This window comes from Homarus americanus, unplaced genomic scaffold, assembly GCF_018991925.1.
Source record: "Homarus americanus isolate GMGI-L3 unplaced genomic scaffold, GMGI_Hamer_2.0 scaffold48406, whole genome shotgun sequence".
Classification (NCBI taxonomy): Eukaryota; Metazoa; Arthropoda; class Malacostraca; order Decapoda; family Nephropidae; genus Homarus; species Homarus americanus.
This window is the reverse complement of record NW_024753828.1, coordinates 2,182,976-2,204,244: the sequence shown is the minus strand read 5'-3', so window position 1 is coordinate 2,204,244 and position 21,269 is coordinate 2,182,976. Positions and strand designations below refer to the sequence as shown.

Here is a 21,269-nt window from a genome sequence, read left to right as displayed (position 1 = left end):
ATATACTTACAGATATACCCTGTTAACCGAAGCATATGAGAACTGTGATCAACGCTTATCAAGGCAATTAATCCCATAAAAAATGACAAATTCGGAAGGTTAGGGACCTACCATCCTCCAGAAGCTCCCACCTACACTTGATATATCTCTGTTATGTGCACTGTCATGCAAGGAAATAAAGCAGACAAATAAACAAAGCATAATAAGCATTAAATAAGGAATGTAAAGCATAAATTGAGACTTATTTACCTGTGTTGAGGATAGTAGCGACATTCTAGGGTAGCAAGTTCAAGTCTCTACCACTCTTTGCGGGTCCGTCACCACTCTTGTTATGCCTTAACACCTCACATCAAGCTGTCCCTCTTAGGGGCATCTCAAGAGGAACTATCATTGGGGCATTTAGGCATGATTGCGTAAGAACGAAAAACATGAAGCCGGAGACATATGATGAGTATAAGCTAGTGAAGACAAGATGGGATGAGTCGGAGGCGATGGGTAGAGCCCTCTCGTGGCAAGAATTTGCTCCATGCTACCGCCTGCCAAAATCAAAAGAGCTCTGCCTCTCCTCCCACAATCATCGGATCAATGGTATATCAATGAAACTTGTGGGGTATTTCCCCAATATGCAATCGTTAGTTATGCGAAGTGACAGTTAATAGGTCGTCGGTTTTGGGGGACAGGTATACCCCGAAAACCGATGACTCATTAACCTCCGATTTGCATAACCAACGATAACATAGAAGGGAAATACTCCGCAAGTTTCGTTGATACTCCGCAGATTCGATGATCGGGGGAAGAGTGGCTGAGCTGTTTTGAATTTGGCAGGCGGTGGCATGGAGCGAATTCTTGCCATGAGAGCTCCTGTATGAAATACAGGTTGTTGGTTTCCATAGAAAACATTTAAATGTTTGGAAATGAAATATGATATGAAATTGAGGTTGACTTACCAATAAAGAAAATACACCTAGATATATTTACTTAGAAATCAATCATTATTATTGCATGGTATAGTGGTAATGGTTGTGGGTGAGGGACTGGGAACAATGAAAGTGAAGCCATAGGAAGGTTGTCTTAGGAATGGGGGCCCCCTACCATTATCTTGCACAGGGCACTTAAGAAGCTAGAGCTGACCTTGTATTTAATAATGTAGAAGCAGTTTATGTGACATTATGTGTCTTTTTGGGAAGATTAAGTTACTTACCCAGTCTCATTCTAGAGTAAAGGTCTGGTGAGTCCAGTACAATGTAGTGATTCTAACACATGTAAAAGGCATAGCTTGCATGGATTTCCGATGCACAGACGTGTGCCAATACGATATACCCACACAAAAATGAGACCCCACTGTGCTTTCGGAGATGAAATCCAAATTTGGACAACTGTAAGGAGGGTGGGATCAGTGTGGTTGTTGGTGAGTAGTTAGAGACTGACTCAAAGGAGACTTGCAGTCTTCTCCCCTCCCCCACTTACAGGAAAAGGCCAATCTCTTCATAAGTACCCCTCATATGAGATGGGCTGTTCAGGAAGGGTGATTGGTAAGATAATAATGAATGAACCAATCCTGACAGACCCAGGTGGCCCAGCTACAGGAACCCCACAAAGTTGCCCACTATTACAGAGTGTTGTGCAGCTAATGACTTTTACAAGAAAATATAGTTCAAGATCAATCTTCCATTTTAGGTTCATTGACATATTATAATGATGTGAGTCAGAAGGGGGTGGGGTGGGGGGGCATGTTGCATAAGGTTGCAATTAGTGGTCTTTGATTTCTTTTACCTGTACAGTATTCATAGTTAATTTTAAGCATAAAGTCATTCACTTTTACCAGTATCTTCACTCATTGTCAAGATTTGTACTCAGTGATATGGTTTTAAAGTTTGCATGATTAAATGTTTTCCATGCTGTTGCCTCTAAACAGGTTACGGCGTAGTAGTTCAGGCCATCTTGACAGTGATTTGGGCGAAGGAGATTTCCGACGAGGAGGAATGAGAGCCACAGCTTCAGCGCGCCTTGGATGGACATCGCCCAGCACTGCCTTTAATGAGTGAGTTTGTAATTTTTATGTATTTATATATGTTTAGTATGAGATTGTACTGAAAGTAAAGTTTGAATTTTGATCCAAAGATCCAAACAAAGTTTGTTTACCTATGTACAGTCAATCATCAAGCTTATTTTAATGTTACTAGGGGTTTAAGTAGTGCCATTTCGATCATAAGCATTTGAGATGTATACACAGGTCAAGTTCTCTTATTTTGATTACACGCAGAAAGACACAAGAAACTGCATGTAATCAAAATGAAGGAACCTGACATAGTTGGGTTCAGGAGCTGTTAGTCTGACTGTAAGTAGATTGATAAGATATTGAGTTATGAAAGCCCGATGTCTGCAATGTGCAAGAAACAAGGTGGAAAGGTGGTTCAGCAAGGATGAACACTGGTATGAATGATAGAAACAAGATTTAATACAGGTGTTGACCGTTACACGATGGATCTCTACATGGTCGGTCAGTTTTATGATGTTAAAAAAATTAACACCATTTACTGCTATGCGATGGCTAAGATCAGTTTTATGATGGTCATTACCCAAGTGCTTTTCCCATATTGTCACTGCTATGAAAATGTGATTTGCAATAAAGCAATATTCCGTGATATGATGATGCAATCTCAAAATGGCGTAACTTGTGCGACCCATGTGGGATGCATGGTAGGCTCTGCCTGTCCCAAATGACTCTCATGCTGAGCATTTCAATTGTGTCACTCGCCCAGAGGATAGTTTGTGCGTGGAAGAAGCTATTCTCTTGACATAAAATAATACCCGTATATACTGTACAGGAATCATTAAGTGATCAATCTTGTATCGATATTAATAACTTTTGGGGAAAAATTGATTCTTTTCATGAGATCATGAAGAGCCCAGATAAGGTTTATATCCTGCTGCTATAAAGATTAAATAATGTCTAAATAACTCAAATGGTAAATAAATACAGTCATGCGCCGGTTAACGACCTAGATACGTTCTTGGAAACGTGATGTTAACCGAAATGGACGTTGTCCGAAATTACATAAACCTATGGGATTTATTCTAATTGGTTCCAGGCACCCAACCCCAAGTTTCCCATTTTACGACCATTTAGACCCACTAAATATATATATAATGTTATGGTAAATATCATAAACACACATAGGCATGGCTAGGTTTATTACAAAGTGATGAAAATGGTACGATCAATACTGTACAGTGGGTAGTCCACAAAACATGTAGCCATGTCTCTTTTTTTGAGTGCCCCATCAGGCAACTTAGATATGTCTGATTACAGTTGGAATATTCAAGATACATTGTGAGTGACGTTTAAAGCTTCAACTGTCAAGTCTGTCAGTCTGAGTGGCATGTGTGAATCCTTTCATTCAGACCCACTAAATATATAATGTTATGGTAATTATGAGAAACACACAAAGACATGACTAGGTTTATTACAAAGTGATGAAAATGATACGATCAATACTGTACAGTGGGTAGTCCACAAAACATGTAGCCATGTCTCTTTATTTGAGTGCCCCGTCATAGGAGTCCGTTTTCTCTCACTTCAGGACGCCTGAGTCGTCCGTTTTCTCTTAATCTTAGAGTGCAGTGCACCAGAGACTTTGTTATTCCTTAGTAATGACACAGAATTTGAAATTGCAACCCCAAATGCAACTGGGGTTTCAATTGTTGACACAACTAGATATGTCTGATTACAGCAAATGTGTTATTGTCAATTTGTAGGTGAAAGATTTTATCCTCAATAGATGTAGGTTAACATTACACCTGGAGGCAAATGCCTAAGGAAGGAAGGATATTCCTTTAACACATAATATCTGGCCAGTATGGGGAGGATCATCGTGTCTCCGTCAGGGTGTCGTGGAGTGGTGGTCCAGCAGGCGTCACGGAAGTGTTTTTTTTTGGGCGGGGGACACGGACGTATATGCGATCGGACGTTGTTCGGATGGACGTTAACCGGCACATAACTGTAAACACAAAATAAGTAAATTTATGCAAAGTAAAGATATACAAACAATAAATTTATACAAAATGGAATTTTTTTTTCTAAAGACCATTTTTTGTGATAAAGGCCAGAATGCGGCATCTAGCTTTGTACAGTAAAAGTCCAAAAATCCGGATGCCAGAAATCCGGACCACCTGAGAATCCGGACTTTTCGAAAACTCTCAAACTTTTTTAATTTAGCAGGCTTTTGTGTGTATTTGTGCATGCGTGAGTGCCACAGCTGCTCAGCGACAACAAGCGACCACGCGGTCGCCACTTGAAAACGAGCAATCAAACTGTGACAATGTATGTAATTTTGAGTCCTACTCTTTCCATTTACAGAGTACAAGCCCATAATAATGGCTCCTAAAGTAGATAAACTTCGTTGTGTGAAGAGAAAGAAGAACACGTTGAAATTGAGTGACAAACTTGAAATAATTAAGAAACTAGAACGTGGTGTGGGCAATACTGTTTTAATGGAGACATACGACATTGGAAAGTCTACAATTTATGATATAAAAAAGGCAAAGAATAAAATTCTAGATTTCACAGCTTCTTCTGGGCGGGCTTTACAATCAAATTGCTGAAAGAAAAAGTTTACATTGGATAAAATTAGAAATTCTTGATAAAGTGTTGCACGAATGGTTTTTGTTAAAACGATCAGAAGGTATGGCAATTTCTGGGCCGATGCTTGTGCCAAAGCAAAGTCTTTTAAGTAGCAAATGAACATTGAATCAGAGTGCTCATTTAGTGATGGATGGCTTAGGAATTTCAAGACTCGTCATGGTATTAGACAGTTAGATATTGCTGTACCTGTTCATCTCTTCTTTATTCCTCCTTAAATTTGAATTTTAAAAGTACTGCCTGAGAATCCGGAAAATCCGAAAATCCGGACCGACCCAATCCCCAAGCAGTCCGGATTTTTGGACTTCTACTGTACCTGCATGAACTTGCCAGGCCAACATAAAGGCAATAAAACATCTAATAATTACTAAAATACATAATATTAGAAGGACACGTCGCTACCTGGCATTTAATTGCAATTCTCAAAACCCCCTCCCACACCCACAAGCACATGCATTACTGCTGTCATCTCTTGCCCTAGAGTGAGCAGTAAACAAATGTCAACTCTCGAGGGGTGGAGATGGGTGGGATGTAGACGTCGCATTCTGGACTATATCACAAAAACTGGTTTTTAGAAAAAAATGGCTTTTTGTTCAATCCAGAATGCAACGTCTAGCTTTGATTACCCGAGAAGGAGATGGAGAGGGAGGTGATATTGTGTATAAGGCTCTGCTAGCTTAGGTCCAGAAAATAATTATAAACCTGTTTGGAATATTTTCCTTAATTGAAAACATTTACCGAAGGTGGTAAAATTATAAGCTACATATCCCATGTCAGGATTTGCACTTTATTCTGATGAGGAAGAAGGTCCTGGCTGTGGAGATGGAAGAGGTGGATGAGGGGACCCCAATGCCACCACATGTGAAGCATCTTTCAGAAATAGATGAAGATAGCTGTTTTGAAAGGTTTTGAAGATTTCCAAAAGCCTACTTCTTTGGTCTAACTGAGGCTCATATGCTGCAGGAAGGCCAAAGACGCTGCATATTTCCTGGTGTCATGTGCCAAAAATTTCTTGCCAGGGTCTGCTTGACACACCAGCTGAGATAAATATTTTGACATTTGACTCAGAGACAATTTCTAACTATCCTGTGATGAGAATACATAGGGACCTTGATTAGGGAATCTGGTTAACCACTTGAAGGTTCTTAACTGGGCACAACATATAAAGAACCCTTGTCTCATCCATTAGCCGTTTTATCCTGAGAGATGAGCTTGAAAATCCTCCCTTTCATTTTTTTTAGAATCTCCGTAGGAAAAAGGGTGACACCTTCCTCAGAAAATACCAATAATGATGGATTATTGGAAATTGAAATAAACTCACTGATTCTCATACCTGTTGCTATTGCTAGAAGGAAGGCTGCCTTCTGGAGCAATCTGTCCCGGGTTGGATTTATATTGTAGTTAGGCCCCATATTAAGAAAGTTAGTAACTTTATCTAGTGACCAAGGTGGGATTCTCTTAGGCCAAAGGGGTCTCTGAATGAAAAAGGAAGATCTGAGCATTTGATAAATTCCGGGGTTCAATGAAATGTTAAAACCCCATGCCAGAGGGTCGACCAATGCTGATTTATAAGATGCAATTGTAGATTAGTGAAGGCCTTTAACTCTGAACAGAAAATCTAAAAATTCTACCACTGTCTCCTACAATGTGTCTGGAGCAGTTGAAAAAGGCTGCAAGCTTTCTCATATTGCATAGAAGTTTGGGGCCTATGACCTGCTATCACTTGGTATAACTGTATTGGAATTACCCAACAATCTATTTAAAATCTTTTGAGAAACTCCAAGCGTGAAGTGCCAAGGATGTCTCGAACTGAGGGTGCAGTACCAAGGAGGCCACCTAGAAGAGAAGGCCTGGGTGTAGGTTTGATGACGTCACTCTGGAAAGCTGCGACCGTGCTCGCTCGCTCTCTCTCTTTGAGTCATATTTACATAAACTATGGTTTATGGCTGTAATTTTCTTAGTATATTGTTGAAGGAATTATATTGACTAAATATAGCACGGTAGTCTACTTTCTGATTCATGATCATGCAATCAACACAGAATTAGCTACAAAGAGAACATCAATGTATTCTATAAATAATTCATATTCACATTCTTATCACCATTATAATTACCCAAACTGTTAATGCCTAGTACAGTCAAACAAGTTATTTCTGCTACATTGAATCATTTTCATTATGCACAAATTTATTTAGTATTGTAATGTTTATAACATTATTTCCATAATTTGATTTTGAATTGAGTTAATGCAAATCATATACATAAATTAACCTCTGGTCTCATTTGATATATTATATATAAATCTATCCAATACATCACTTTTTGTGAGCTACCGAAAGCTAACAATGGCATAACAATGAAAAACATGCGCTAAATTATATTCATCATTTAACTACTCTAAATTAATGAATTCAGCTCTATGATCATCTCTACCCTCACTACACAAGAAAATTAACATGTCCAAGTCTTACCTTTGATGAAATCCAGTCCAGAAAAAGAGAAATGAGATTAAAATCTGACCGATAAGTTCTTCCACTCTCTCACAACGTGCTTAGGTGACTGGCGCTGTCAGCCTTCAGTAGTGATGTCTTCATCAGATTTGCACGGGAGACCCAGGCCTTCTCTTCTAGGTGGCCTTGGCAGTACCTGGTCTAGACATCCTTGTTGCAAACGTAGTGGATGCGGGCACCATTCCAACAGATCCAGACACCACGGTTGTAGGATTCAATATGGTGCAATTAAGAGGAAAAGATACAGTAGATTGAATTCCAACGGTTCCAATCTAGGAGTAGAGCATTTCCTAGAATATTTGATTGTTCCAGAGAAGCATAAATTGGCAGCTTGTGATTATTTTGTGAGGCAAAGAGATCTATTTGTGGAGTCCCAAACCTTCTCGCTAGACTCTTGAACTTCGATGGCTTTAGGGACCGTTCTGTTTGCTCGAACACTGGCCGGAAACGGGACAGTGCATCTGCCCAATTGTTTTGTACTTCCGGTATGTGAGTTACCTTGAGGTATAGTTGTCGTGTTACACAAACCTTGAAAATTTTTTCTGACAGTATGAGAAGAGTCTAAGATCAGGTTGAGCCTTGATGATTGAGACAAAACACTGCCACTCTGTTGTCCATGGCAAACAGAATCGTCATGTTTTCGAAGTTTGGGTTCGCCAACAAAAAGAATAGGACTACTACTAATTCTTTGATGTTTAAGTGTTGGTCCCAAAGGGAGTTGCTCCACTTCCCTTGACGGAACTCTCCTTTTGACGAATGGTATCCCCATCCTATCTCGGACGCGTCTGTACAAACGACCAAGTCTGTTTGAGGGGGAACCCAGCATGATGAATCAATTAGATTGCCCAACCTTGTCCTGCATGACAGATGATTCTTGATCTGAATTGGGAGAGAAGAAGCAATATTTCTGTTACTGCAAAGCAACTAGGACCCCAGATGAGTTAGTTGCTTTTTCCATAACATGCCCAAAGGAACTACTATGGTGGCAAAATTCCACATACCCAGCAGTTTTTCCCACTCGTGCCAAGAAACCTCTTGCTTTACACAAAAGGCTTTTACTTGGTTTATCACATCTGTTACCTTTGCTTCTGGTAGACTGACTGACTGCCGATTGGTGTCTTAATGGAGACCTAACCAATCCAGTTTCTGACATGGTAGGAGATTTGATTTGACCTGGTTTATCTTTAATCCTAGGTTTTGAAATAGTGCTAGTTTACGTTGTGTCGCCTTTTGACAATCTTCGAAAGAGTTTCCCACTATCAGCCATTTGTCTAGATAAGCAAAAGTTCTTATGCCTTCCGCCGCGAGGATCTCCCTGGGGATGTTCGCCAGTTTTGTTCGCACTTTTGGCTCAATTGTCAGGCCGAATGGCATCACTGTGAATTGATAACTTACATCCCTCACTGCAAACACTTGAAAATTTCTGTATCTGGGAGCAACAGGCACGTGATAATAGGCATCCTCCAGATCCACCTTTGAGATCCAAGCATTGGGCGGAAGTACATGCCTCAGATGGTCGTAAGTGAGCGTCTTGAAATTTTTTTGATGATGAACTTGTTCAGGATGGACAGATCTAAGATCCACCTCAACTTGTCGCTGCCTTTCTTGGGGACTGGGAACAGGCGGGACATGAAACACTTCTCTGACTGTAACAGTTCTATCACACCTCTGTTTAACAGTTTAGATACATATTCTGTGAGTAAGGGGGGGGGGTTTCTGACCCTTTTTTGGTAACACTAACAGAGGTCTCCTCAACCAAGTCCATGTGATGCCCCTTTTGATTGTCTTGTACCCCCGTATGGAAGAAGTCCACCTGTTTTCTCAACCCCCCCAGACGACCCAACTGTCTGGCTTCATTGGGAGGGAGTGGTCGCTGATGTGGCGGAATAAGATCGGCCACCCCTGCTAATCTCTCGAATTGTTTCCTCTTCTAAAGTTTCCTCTAGGTTGATGACTGAACAGTGCAGCTGCTCCTGAGGCAGCTCTAGTTCCCCTGTTAGACCTTCCTCTTTGAAATTTCCAAAAGGTCTTAGAACTCCTGGGAACAGTAATATGAATAGGTTGCTCAACAGCTGATCAATACTTAACTAATGCTTGTTCCTCAAACACTGCAGGAGAAAGAGAGGAAGAACATAGCAGTAAATAAGCACCACCACTTGAAGTATTATTAGTGGCTTGTTTCCTGAGCTGGGCTTTTAGTTTTAAGGCTTTCAACAACATTTCCAAAAAATGAGTTGTACAGGGAATATGGAATCCCTTAGATAGCAGCAGCAAAACACCTGTCTACTTCTGAACTGTCCTCATAGTCCAGCACAAGCTTTGTCAATGAATGACACATCATGATTGCAGACCAAACATCCGCTGCCATCTTCCTAAATTTGAACTCTTCAAGCAACAGTGCAGAAGCAACTGGTTTCAAATTTATTTCATAACTTATGTCAGTATATTTTGGAGCTGACAAATACTGGGAAAGTTCATATAGGAAACTATTTTTGTCATTGCATTGGAACTTCAAAAAACTGAACTTAAGAGCATTCCTATCTGAGGGAGTGAATGTTAAGTCTTTCAATATGTTAGCCCAGACTTCATCTATTTCAGAGATAATTTTTGGGCAAATTTTAGGCCAAGAGATTGTTGTATCACCTTCTAAAAACAAGGATTGAAGACCCACAAATGTCTTACCTTCCTGTTTCTTTGTAAGTGCTGGGAAATCAGGAAGTTTAGAAACATTTTTATAAAATACCTTTAATAAGGAATCCACAAACTCAGATGTGTTTGAAAATAAAGAAGACTTAGATCTTACCAATGCTACCCAAGGCCTGTTTGGATCATCCTTACACTCATTGTTCTCAATCAGCTGCGTGGGAGTCGACAGCAGCCTGGTTCCACCCGTAGTAACCAACACTTTTGCCCCAGGTGGTAGAGGTTACCAAGATGGGGACAGGATGAAGTCAGTCTCAACAGGCTCTCCCTGCTCTAGTGACTGAACACTATGATTAGTGACAACTTCCTCATCCTGGAATCCACAAAAATCGAGCTGACTAGGTAGAGGTTTTTTTTTTTTTTTAGCGGGAATTAGCCCACCCGGGCACAGGTCAAACTACCCACAACGGAGCCTGGGGGGCAAAAAAAAAAGAATGGAAAGAAATTGAAAATATAGAAAAAAAGGTTATACTGTATTAATCTACACCACGATGATGCCAGAAAACCAGCTTTTTAAAGTGAGACAGATTGTAAGAGCAAGGAAACACAGAAGAAGGCAGAGCATTCCACAATTTGGCTGTGTGAGGAAAGAAAGGAGGTACTATAACGGGTTATTTTCGTGTGACCGACATCCGCAGAGAAATGGTGGGCACCGCGGACAAGACGTGTGTTACGAACCCACGGCCTTGCCGGTGGTACACAGGATGCCAAATCTACTGAACATTACCCGTTAAAGTACCTGTAAAAGAGAGAGGCTGGAGCAACATTGCGGCGAAGAGAAAGGGGAGAGAGATTGTCGATTAAAGGAGGAGAATTAATAAGATGAAATGCCTTTGATTCCACCCTATCTAATAGTTGGACAGAAGAAGAGCCACCCCAGATATGAGAGCAGTACTCCAAGTTAGGACGAATGAATCCCTTATATACTTGGAGCAACTGCTCAGGAGTGAAATAGCTGCGGCATCTGTACAGCATTTCCAGCTTTCGGGAGGCAGCTTTAGTTATACTAAGGATGTGTGATTTCCAGGATATATTGGAGGAAATGGTGAGGCCTAACATATTTATTTCAGAATTTGGGAGGATGATAGCGTCCTGAAATGTAATTGGTGGGAGATCGTCTAATTTACAAAGTGTAATTGGTAAATATTGAGTTTTGTTACTGTTGAATTTAACCAAGTTTGTACCTCCCCATTCAGAGATGCTGCACAGATCCGCGTTGATAGAAGTAATAATATCAGTTCTAGAAACAGATCTAGTTTGAGAGTTAGGAGGAAGGGGAAAATGTGAGGAAGAGTGAAGAGTAGAATCATCGGCGTAAGAATGGATAGAATTAGTTGTAGTGTGAAGTAAATCATTGATAAAAAGAAGGAAGAGAGTTGGTGAAAGAACAGAACCCTGTGGGACGCCACTATTGGTAAAGAAAGAGCGAGAAATCGATCCCTCGACAACAACTGTTATGGATCGATTCTCAAGGAAGCTAGAGATGAGAGAACAAAGTGGGGGAGAGAAACCAAAAGAGGGAAGTTTAGATAGCAAAGACTTGTGCCATACCCTGTCAAATGCTTTGGAGATGTCGAGGGCCACGACAAAAGTTTCCCCATAATCCCTAAGATAGGATGACCAAAGATGGGTGCAATAGGAGAGCAGATCACCAGTAGATCTCGCTTGGCGAAAGCCATACTGGTGATACGACAAAAGAGAAAGGCGTTCAAGGTGACGGAGAAAATGGGTACTTGCAACATTCCTACTACCTCATATTCCTGGAAGTCCAATAACCTACTTTTCTTAGAAGAAACAGGTTGGTCTGACTGGGGATTAAGTCTCTTACCTATCACCCATAAGCCTTAACTATCTGCCAACTTGGGATCTTTCCAGTGTTTTACATTTACAGATTTACTCTTTAAGGCCTTAATCCATCTATTTTTTACTTGGCTCTTCAAAAAATCCTTCTTTTCTCCTGCAGCTTGATTAATTATAAAAAGTAAGTCATAACAAACTGCATATCCAATGGTGAGAACAGGCTGTGTGAAGCACAACTGCTATGAATTATGCAAGCCAAATGAGGATCTGAATTAGTAATTCAAGTGGCCCTACATCCTTGATAACCATATGTAGTATGGTCCCCTTGGGTCATAGGTGAACATTCTATTACCGACTTCACATTCTCTAGTGATGGAGACTTCCTTGTATGAGTGTCTGAGCTGAGCCATCCAATCCTTGTAGCTCCTCACTCAACACTAACTCCCCAGTCACTGTCCCGGGGTCTTCTCCGTCATCTAGGAGCCTCTAGGAGCCTCAACAACTGTCCTTCATCATCCAGTTGCACATCACTCATCTAAACTAGGAGGAACACTATGAGTCACTCAAGAGACTAACATATACAGTCAACCCTCACTTTACGCGGTTAATACAACTCACAGGGTACCGCGGAAAGTGATAAACGCGTAAAGTGAACAACATAACATATGGGATTAATTGAAATAGAGACCGGGCCGACCCCCAAACTCCACTTTTTGACGACACACAACTATGTTGTAGTAAAAATTTTATCTTAACTTTATGATGGTATGCACAAACAATTAATATAGAAGAGGTTAGGTTAGGAAAAATAAAGGTTAAGTTAGGAAAAATAAAGGTTAGGTTAGGAAAACTAAAAGTTAGGTTGAACACTTACGTTAGTAGAAGAGATGGGTCGGCATACGGGGATGGAGGCTGGTTCCGAGGCAGAGGGCAGGCTACTGACCCTCAGGTGAGTCACCATCACTGTCATCCACACTTGTCAGGGCCTCCCTGACAAATCCCTCAAAGTCATCTTCAGTCTCTACCTCTGTCACTATCACTGGCTTGGGCTGGCTGTGGTGGGTTGCGGGCGAAGAACTCTGTTATGCTTTGCTGACGGCTGGTGTTTATGTTGTCGTGATAAACCTTGAAGTATGGTCCATAGTCTGCAACAGCTGGGTAGTGAAGATTTCATACCTGTTTACGTCAGGGTCGTCGGAAAGGAGGAGCTTGATTTTCTCGACACACTCGATGGCACCCCTAACATTATTATGGGATAAGCGGTGTTCTTCTTGGGATGACGCACCACCTGCCTCTTCACTGACGTCATCATCATCTACCATCTCGTTGGTAGTCACATCAGGATCCCTTATCACCTCCAGGATGTCGTCGTTGGTGGTCTCGGAGAAGCCTGCAGCTGTAACACTCTGCGCAGCTTCTCTGGCAAGGTCCACTGCTACTGCAACAGTCTGAACTCACCAGTCACAGATTGACTCTGCCTTACGCCCGGAATGCCTTGCAACACATGTCTCCATGCGTGACGAACAGTTGCTACAGACAGCTGATCCCATGCCTCCACCAAGAAGTCCACAGCTTTCTTGATGTTGAATATTCTCCAGAATTGTTTGAAAAGTATTTTTTGCACTGCCAACTGTTGATCCTCGTCGTCTTCGCTCTTGCTATCGGTGGTGGTGTCACTCAGGTTACGCAACTCTTCCCTGGTGTTGGTGTAGTCGTTCAGGAGCTTGAATTTTTTTGTTGAGAATGCAGCTTTTACATTACAGATTAACTCTTGGTCCATGGGCTGTAATATAGACGTAGTGTTGGGAGGAAGGAAGACCACTTTTACGTTGGGGTGACGATCTAACAGTAGGGGCTAGTGTCCTGGTGCGTTGTCCAGCAGCAACAAAATCTTGAATGGCACATTCTGTTGCTCACAGAATTTCTTTACATCGGGAACGAAACAGTCATCAAACCAGGAGAGGGACAGTGTAGAGAACATCCACGCCTTACGTGCGGTCAGCCAGTGGACATTTAGCTTGGTCATGTCCATGCTCTTGTAGGCGTGCGGCTTGCGGGCTGTGTGGATCACCGATAACTTGAGCTTACAGGTACCGGAGGCATTGGTGGTAAACAGGACGGTGATGCGCTCCTTCTGCATCTTCCGGCCCCGAATCTTGCTGGCATTCTTCACAACGAAGGTCTTGGAAGGTAGCTTTTTCCAAAAAAGACCAGATTCGTCCATGTTAAACACCTGGTCGTCGGTGTACTGTCCTTCCTCCATAATCTCACGTAAAAACGGAGGAAATTCCCTAGCCGCAGCACGGTCAGCACTAGCTTCTTCACCACCAATGTTTATATTGGTGATCTTGTTCCGCATTTTAAACCTCTGTAACCACCCAGAGGAAGCATTAACGGGTTTGGGCTCTGTAATTCCCATCTTTCGTGACACTGCAGCATACAGTTCACGTGCGTACTCCTTAACAGAGCGCGTGTCGACCGCCATGTTCCGTCGCGCCTGACGCACCAAGTAGCTCACAAGTAATTTTTCCGTCTTGAGAATCACCTGGTTGTGGAAATACTTGATCATAGAAGCACCTGTAGACTTTGTGATCTTCATGTGCTCCTTTATCTTGGCGGCATCCTTCTTTATCATCCGGATCGTAGATTCGTTCACACCATACTGGCGCGCCAAATCAACCTGTCTTGTTCCTTTCTCTAATTCTTGGATGATCTTGTACTTCACCTCGTAGCTTAAGGAACGTCATGTCTTCTTGGGCTTAGGGCGGCTGGGTCCAGGCAAGGAAAGGTTTCTCTCTGGGGGCGGTGGTCCGGCATAAGCCATTTTACAGAACAATGGATGCACGATTACACAGTGTGGCCTGGAGGGATGAAACTGCCGCGGCTAGGTCAAGCGTCATCTTTCCTCCCTCCCTCCCTCCCCCGGGTGGACACATCATATAACTTTAAACCAATTACAGCTAGCAGCGGAGGGAGGTAGGGATGCATGGCCAATCACAGTCCGATACATCATATGACGTCAGTGATAACGCAACAGAGACATGCACTGCGCAACCTTATCGCGCGGCTTGCCCAGGCGGAAGAGGGAGGAGGAGGGAGCAGGCGGGTGGGGCGAATCTAAAAATAGCGTCCAGCCGGACACTGTCCGCGTAAAGGGGTACACGCACCGTGGAATGTGAGCATCCTGGGTTCCGGCAGGGTACCGCGTAAACGTGGAAACGCGGAATGTGGGACCGCGTAAAGTGAGGGTTGACTGTAGTCACATTGTATCATCATTATCATAATAATACAAGGAAGATAACATTTTCTTCCAAACAAAATCAATTTGACTCATAACTGTGATATTTCAGTATCTCAATTTAATATACATTCATATTAATGCCTCCTATTGTTCTGATGAGTCACTAACGAGACAATCATAAACAACTAACTCACTTTATCATACACCTCTCCCTTCTCTTATCTCAATTGCCCCTCAGCTTACTGAACTCTGCTCCTTGATCAAGCTAAGATTCAGTTCAGAGCAATCATAATCATCATCAAGGTCAGTGCATTCGTTCGGCCATGATAGAAGTCAATGTGATCTTACCCTATTGGCGGCCATGACAGAGTTCAGTGCGCTCATAGCCTTAGGATATTTTCAGTGATCACTCCGTTCTCTGTTTGTTGCCATCCAGGTCGCACAGACATCACCGAGTGAGCATCGAGACTCCCGGTAGGGTTGACAGCGCTTCGTTGGCCAACATCGCTCACTTTTCCTCTAGCGAGATGTATTGGGCTGAGAAATCCCACCATCTGAGTGGTTCTCATGTAACCCATGGCTGATGATACAAAGTTCAACCCAACATAACTCTAGATTGCTCGTAAGAATGGCAGGTCGGCTAAAGTTCGCCGAGGAAGGGCTGAACCCGCTACTGAGGACATGAATAGAATAGAGCTATGAAGAGAAAAACTTAACTCTGGCCTGAATGCTAAGAGTAATCATAAAACCCAGGGAGGAGGGAAAATCACATCCCACAGGGCGGCAGCCCAAAACATTTCGTGAATGAACATGAGGAGAGGGGAGAGGAGGATGGAATGGCCACATCCACCATGGTAACTCATCACAACACTGGCATGGTAATAGTTGGGGCTAAAAAAACAAAAAACATACATACATACATACATACAGTGAACACAGCCCGTGATAAAGGAAAATATGATTATACATAATCTTACATACGGAATGTGAAAAAATTATAAGGTCAAAATCAAAGGGAATAAACATTTCTTACATGCACGGGACTGGGGAGCGGAAAGAGGGAGGAGGGTTGGTGTAAGGGATCTCTGTCTCGTGTCCCTTGTGTAGTGAAACAATTGCTAAATGGCAAGACAGTATTTTTTTCTTTTCTTTTATTTATTATTATTCCACACTCAGTAGTAACGTACAGTATACACACAACACTGTTCAGCCAGGCAGTCACCCAGCTGACTCAAGAGACGTGTGTGACTGCTGGCTGTGTATGTCGTGACGTCATATGGGGGAAGAAGAATGTGGGTGGCCGTAGTTATGACTCATTGCCTCAATACATACAGTACATTCACTTGCCACACATACACACCCGTGCTCTTCATTTTTCTTACTTTATATATTTTTTTATTTCTCAACCACATTAGAGTACAGTATGTCCGCGCTTAACGTCATTTCGCTTGATGTTGTTTCGGTACTATGTCGCTAAACTTAAGAGACCAAAAATTCGTTTAACGTCCTGGTGATCCAATACTACGCCGTTTTGCGTCTTCACGGACTACTTTCTACGGCGCATTACCCTTTCACGTCTGGCCCCGCTACACTCTCTCACGGCTCGGCGCAGAGTCTCAGTGATTCACCACCCTCCTCCTCTACTGCCCCCCTTCGCTCCCACCCTCCTCCCCCCCCCTCCCGCCACCCTCCTCCTCTACTGCCCTCCTTTGCTCCCACCCTCCTCCTCCGCTTCCTCCATACTCCTCCCCTCCCGTCACCCTCCTCCTCTACTGCCCTCCTTTGCTCCCACCCTCCTCCTCCGCTTCCTCCATACTCCTCCCCTCCCGCCACTTGCCTACTCTGCTTCACTACCCACCACACACTCGCTCTCCCACCTCCGCCCATTGGTGAGTATCAATACAAAGTTAGTACTGTACGTAGTTGTATATGTATGCACTATTTTCTATTGAAATGTCAATGATTTTCTGTTTATGTAATGTATTTCATGGGGCAAAGGGAGGCTCAGGAACGTAACTCCCATATTTTATCTATTTCTTATGGGGAAAATTGATCCACTTTACTTTGTTTCATATAACGTCGCATTTTTAGGAACGTAACCCAGAGGTTAAGCGAGGACTTACTGTATTGTAATGGTGCGTACTAGGAGCACAAAATCCCCAATTTTTTCTGACTTTCCTCCCGAGTTTTTTACATCGCTAAATCAAATTTTGACTTATCATTAAACATTCATTGTGAATGAATGTTAAACAAGGGATACCTGAATATAAATATTTTTTTTAATAAAAGGTACCAAGAGGAAATAATAAAGGTTCGTTGAATTTTTGTATGCTGTACATTACTGTATTCTTTACCATACAAGATGTGCATTTTGATGGTTAGGAATGAGAGGAAAAGGAAACCCTCCCACTAACAGAAACCTCCCAATAACAGGCAGAGCTTGCATGAATTAGTCCAGTATTGGGAGGATTTACTGTTGTCTGTGTGTGTGTGTGTGTGTGTGTGTGTGTGTGTGTGTGTGTGTGTGTGTGTGTGTGTGTGTGTGTGTGTGTGTGTGTGTGTGTGTGTGCGTGCTTGCGTGCGTGCGTGCGTGCGTGCGTGCGTGCGTGTGTGTTCCTCAATGCCGTCATCAGAAAACCTAAAACGAGACCCTGGCCACATTGAAAGTAAACACCAGGATTGCATCGATGAAAATAACCATGAAATCAACATACTCGTCAGTGGTAAACATGTTACTTTCACTGATTGGCAGAACAACCGTCAGTCTTAGACCAAAGCTGATACCTTCCACAAGAAAAGAGCGGAGGCCCAGCGCGAACTTCACAATCTAAAGAACGACTGGTGGAAAAGTAAAGCGTGTGAAATGCAAAAAAATTACAGATCAACACAAGATGCGTGAATTTTTAAATTCCTCTTAAATAATGTATGGCCCAATTACTCATGGAACGGCCCCTGCTCCTCATCCAACGGTAACTCCCTAATTAAAAACAAAGAAGCACAACCATCTGCTACTCAACTGAAACACCGCTGTGGATGTCTTTACTACCCAGCAGATCCCTCAACACCCAGAGCTGACCCACTTCAGCTGTCCTCCATCCCTAGATGAGGTAGCTACAGCCATTAAGCAGATGAAGAATAACAAAGCCACAGGGCCTGATGGAATCCCAGCCGAGTTGTATAAAGCAGGAGGACCTCTGCTTACCAGCCATCGCTACCATTTTCCTGGAGAATAATATGGGAGACACCTCCATCATCAATATTTATAAGAACAAGGGAAACTGGTCAGACTGTGGCAACTACCGCGGGATCTTGCTGCTGTCCGTAGCTGGCAAGATTATCGCCTGAGTCCTCCGAAACCAGTTTCTTCCTGAGGTGGAAAACTTCTTCCCAGAATCTCAATGGAGCTTCAGACCATCACTTGGCACCACTGACATGATCTTTGCAACCCGCTAGACACAGGAAAAGTGCAGAAAACAGCATCTTGTCTTGTGCATGACCTTTTTGACCTTACTAAGGCCTTCGACTTGGTCAACAGGGAAGCCCTCTGGCAGACCCTCAGTCGTGTTTACTACCCACCAAAATTCATCACCATTGTGAGGCAACTCCACAACAGTATGAACAGCAGTGTCCTGCACAATTGCACACAGTCTGAGTTCTTCCCCATCTAAATGGGGGTAAAACAAGGATGGGTACTGGCACCAACTCTCTTTTCCATTTTCTTGGCTGCCTTCCTTACTCGTGCCAGTGCCAATTTAGCCGACGGGGTGGACATCCAGTACCAGATGAAGGGACTTCTCAACGTAAGACTACTCCAGGCAGGAACAAAGGTGTCAGCAACTTCCGTTACTGAACTTCAGTATGCAGATAACCTCACTCTCGCTTCTCAAACTGAATGCGACCTACAGGAGATCCTGAACACCTACACGGATTCGTGTGCACACTTCAGCCTTGAGGTGAATGTGCCTAAGACTCGGATACTCTTTCAGCCTGCCCCTGGTTCAGCCACACCTCCACCATCCATCCAGGTTAATGGTACTATTCTCTACAATGTTATCCACTTTCAGAATCTTGGCTCCCACCTGTCCACCACCGCGGACATCAATGAAGAAATTTAATATCGGATCAGATGTGCATCTCAAGCCTTTGCCGTACTCCATACCTGTGTCTTCAGCTGTAGGGAGCTGAAAGTATATAGAAAGTTGCACGTATATCGAGACATGGGTCACATACAGGAGACACCTCAAGGCACTTGAAAAGTTTCACCAATGTAGTCTACGTTCCATCCACTGAATTCACTGGGAAGACACCAACGGTAGGAGCATCGAGGCTACCATTATGCATGAGCAACTACATTGGACTGGCCGTGTTACCCGCATGGACGACAGTAGGCTGCCAAAGTAGCTACTTTACAGTCACCTAACATATGGTAAACGTAATGCTGGCGGGCAACGTAAGAGGTATAAGGATAGTGCGCTGAGGTGTCACAGGAACTCATTCATTATGTGTCATCACAGTGTCATAGTGCCATGGGTACACTGCATGGTTTAGTGTTGCAGTACTTTGCTTACTGTCATGTGTTTTTATGGGACATTACAGTTTGGTGTGGCGGTCAACATTTGCTATACCCTCAACAATTCCCAGTGTGGACTGGATTAGTGCTCGTCACATAGTCATAGTCAGCAGGATTTGTTGGTTCTCACAGTCACTTCTCACATGGTTTCATACAGTAGAACCTTTTTGGTGGATGTGAAGGTCAGCTTGGCCCCAACCCTTGGCTGTTGTTGTTTAACCCTGATTATTCTGGTGGGATTTTGTTGATATCACAGTGACGAGGAGGGGTACGGGTGGGGGGGGGGGATGGGAGGTAGGACCAACATTTTGGCCAAGGCAGTACAGAACAGTGCCGTATGTATATATAGTATGTACAGTATAATTTATTTTATTTTATTTATTTATTTTTTGCAGGCCAAGTGCTGGCTTCGTCGGGTGGAACATTGAAACTATGGAAGCATGGTTAGGTGCACTTGGGTTGAATCAGTACTGCTCAGCTGTCCGTGCTTGGTCATCATCAGGTCATCACCTGTCTCGAGCCACACCACAACAACTGGAGCGAGAACTTGGTATTCGTCATCCATTGCATCGAAAGAAATTACAGTTAGCAGTTGCAGCAAGATTATCTGGGGACCAACTTAACACTCCACTTGCTCGATTGGACCATTCCTGGGTACTGCGTTGGCTGGATGATGTTGGCCTACCACAATATAAAGATGCTTTCAGTGAAGCTCGTATTGATGGGAGAGTTCTCAACTGTTTGACATATGATGATTTGTCTTTTCTGCGCCTCTCAAACCTCTTACATGTGACATCTCTCAAAAGAGGTATTCAGGTTAGTAAATTACAAATACAGTATATCAATAGAAGAAAAGGTACACTGTGTTTATATATATTTATATTTTCATTTACATTTTAATGCTTAATGTAGTGGTGATATAATGATGCAGTGATTAGAATACTCTGCAAACTTCCCATGATTTGAATATCCTGTAAAATTCTAAGTCACAGGTTTTTTGCTTAGGCTGTTTCCATAGCAAATAATGCCCATGTTAACAGATGGGATTAAAAATTCACAGATACTGTGAGGATTTGTGTATGAACTTTCTCTTATGGGCCAGAGTGGTTATAAGTGCTTGAAAGCTACTGTATGGGTTCCAACATTTTAACCTGAATCTTCATTAGACTTTGAGACTTTTAATGATTCTAATGGGATCGATTTCACCCTGAACCATCTAGGTGAGAAAATTTTATTCAGTAAAAACTATCCTCTGGTATTTTCTACCTGGATAATGAGCTTGTCATTAAACAGCAGATGGGTTTTGCCTGGAAGCATCTCGTAGTTTGCTTCTCAAAGGACACTAATTTCTTCTTGATCATAAAATGGAGGTTCATCTTTAGAATTTTGGGATAATTGTAACATAAAGTAAGTGATTTTGTGATGATTTATTTCTAATGATTCCTTAAAGGTGTTGAGAGAACACAACTTTGATCCCTCTGTGCTGAAGCGACGTTCAGTGCCAGATGAGGGTCAAAGAACTAGAACAGCAGCTGAAGTTGCACTGTGGACAAACCATCGGGTCATGGAATGGCTAAGAACTGTTGACCTCTCAGAATATGCTCCCAATCTAAGAGGCTCAGGTAAGTTGCTTAATGTTCCTTATTTCAAAGTGCAAGAACCTTCTCATAGTCAGGTTAACAGCATTTATTAGTTTAGTATAATAATGGAGTTTTTTACTTATTCTTTAAAGTAATCTTTTACTTAATTCTGTATTTATTTTTTAATTTCATTTTTTATTTTGTACGTATTATTGTAATTTTC

The 21,269-nt window shown here is 42.5% G+C and overlaps 1 protein-coding gene across 16 annotated transcripts in view; it reads left to right on the top strand.

Annotated features, from left to right (window-relative positions):
- LOC121855582 (liprin-beta-1-like) overlaps positions 1 to 21,269 on the top strand; it is a 214,986-nt gene that overhangs the window by 144,201 nt on the left and 49,516 nt on the right. For all 16 annotated transcript variants that reach the window (XM_042350598.1, XM_042350606.1, XM_042350603.1 and 13 more), the window contains 3 exons: positions 1,916 to 2,041; positions 19,862 to 20,282; positions 20,917 to 21,088. In XM_042350598.1, the coding sequence (XP_042206532.1) occupies positions 1,916 to 2,041; positions 19,862 to 20,282; positions 20,917 to 21,088 (719 nt within the window). The remainder of the gene's footprint in view (positions 1 to 1,915; positions 2,042 to 19,861; positions 20,283 to 20,916; positions 21,089 to 21,269) is intronic.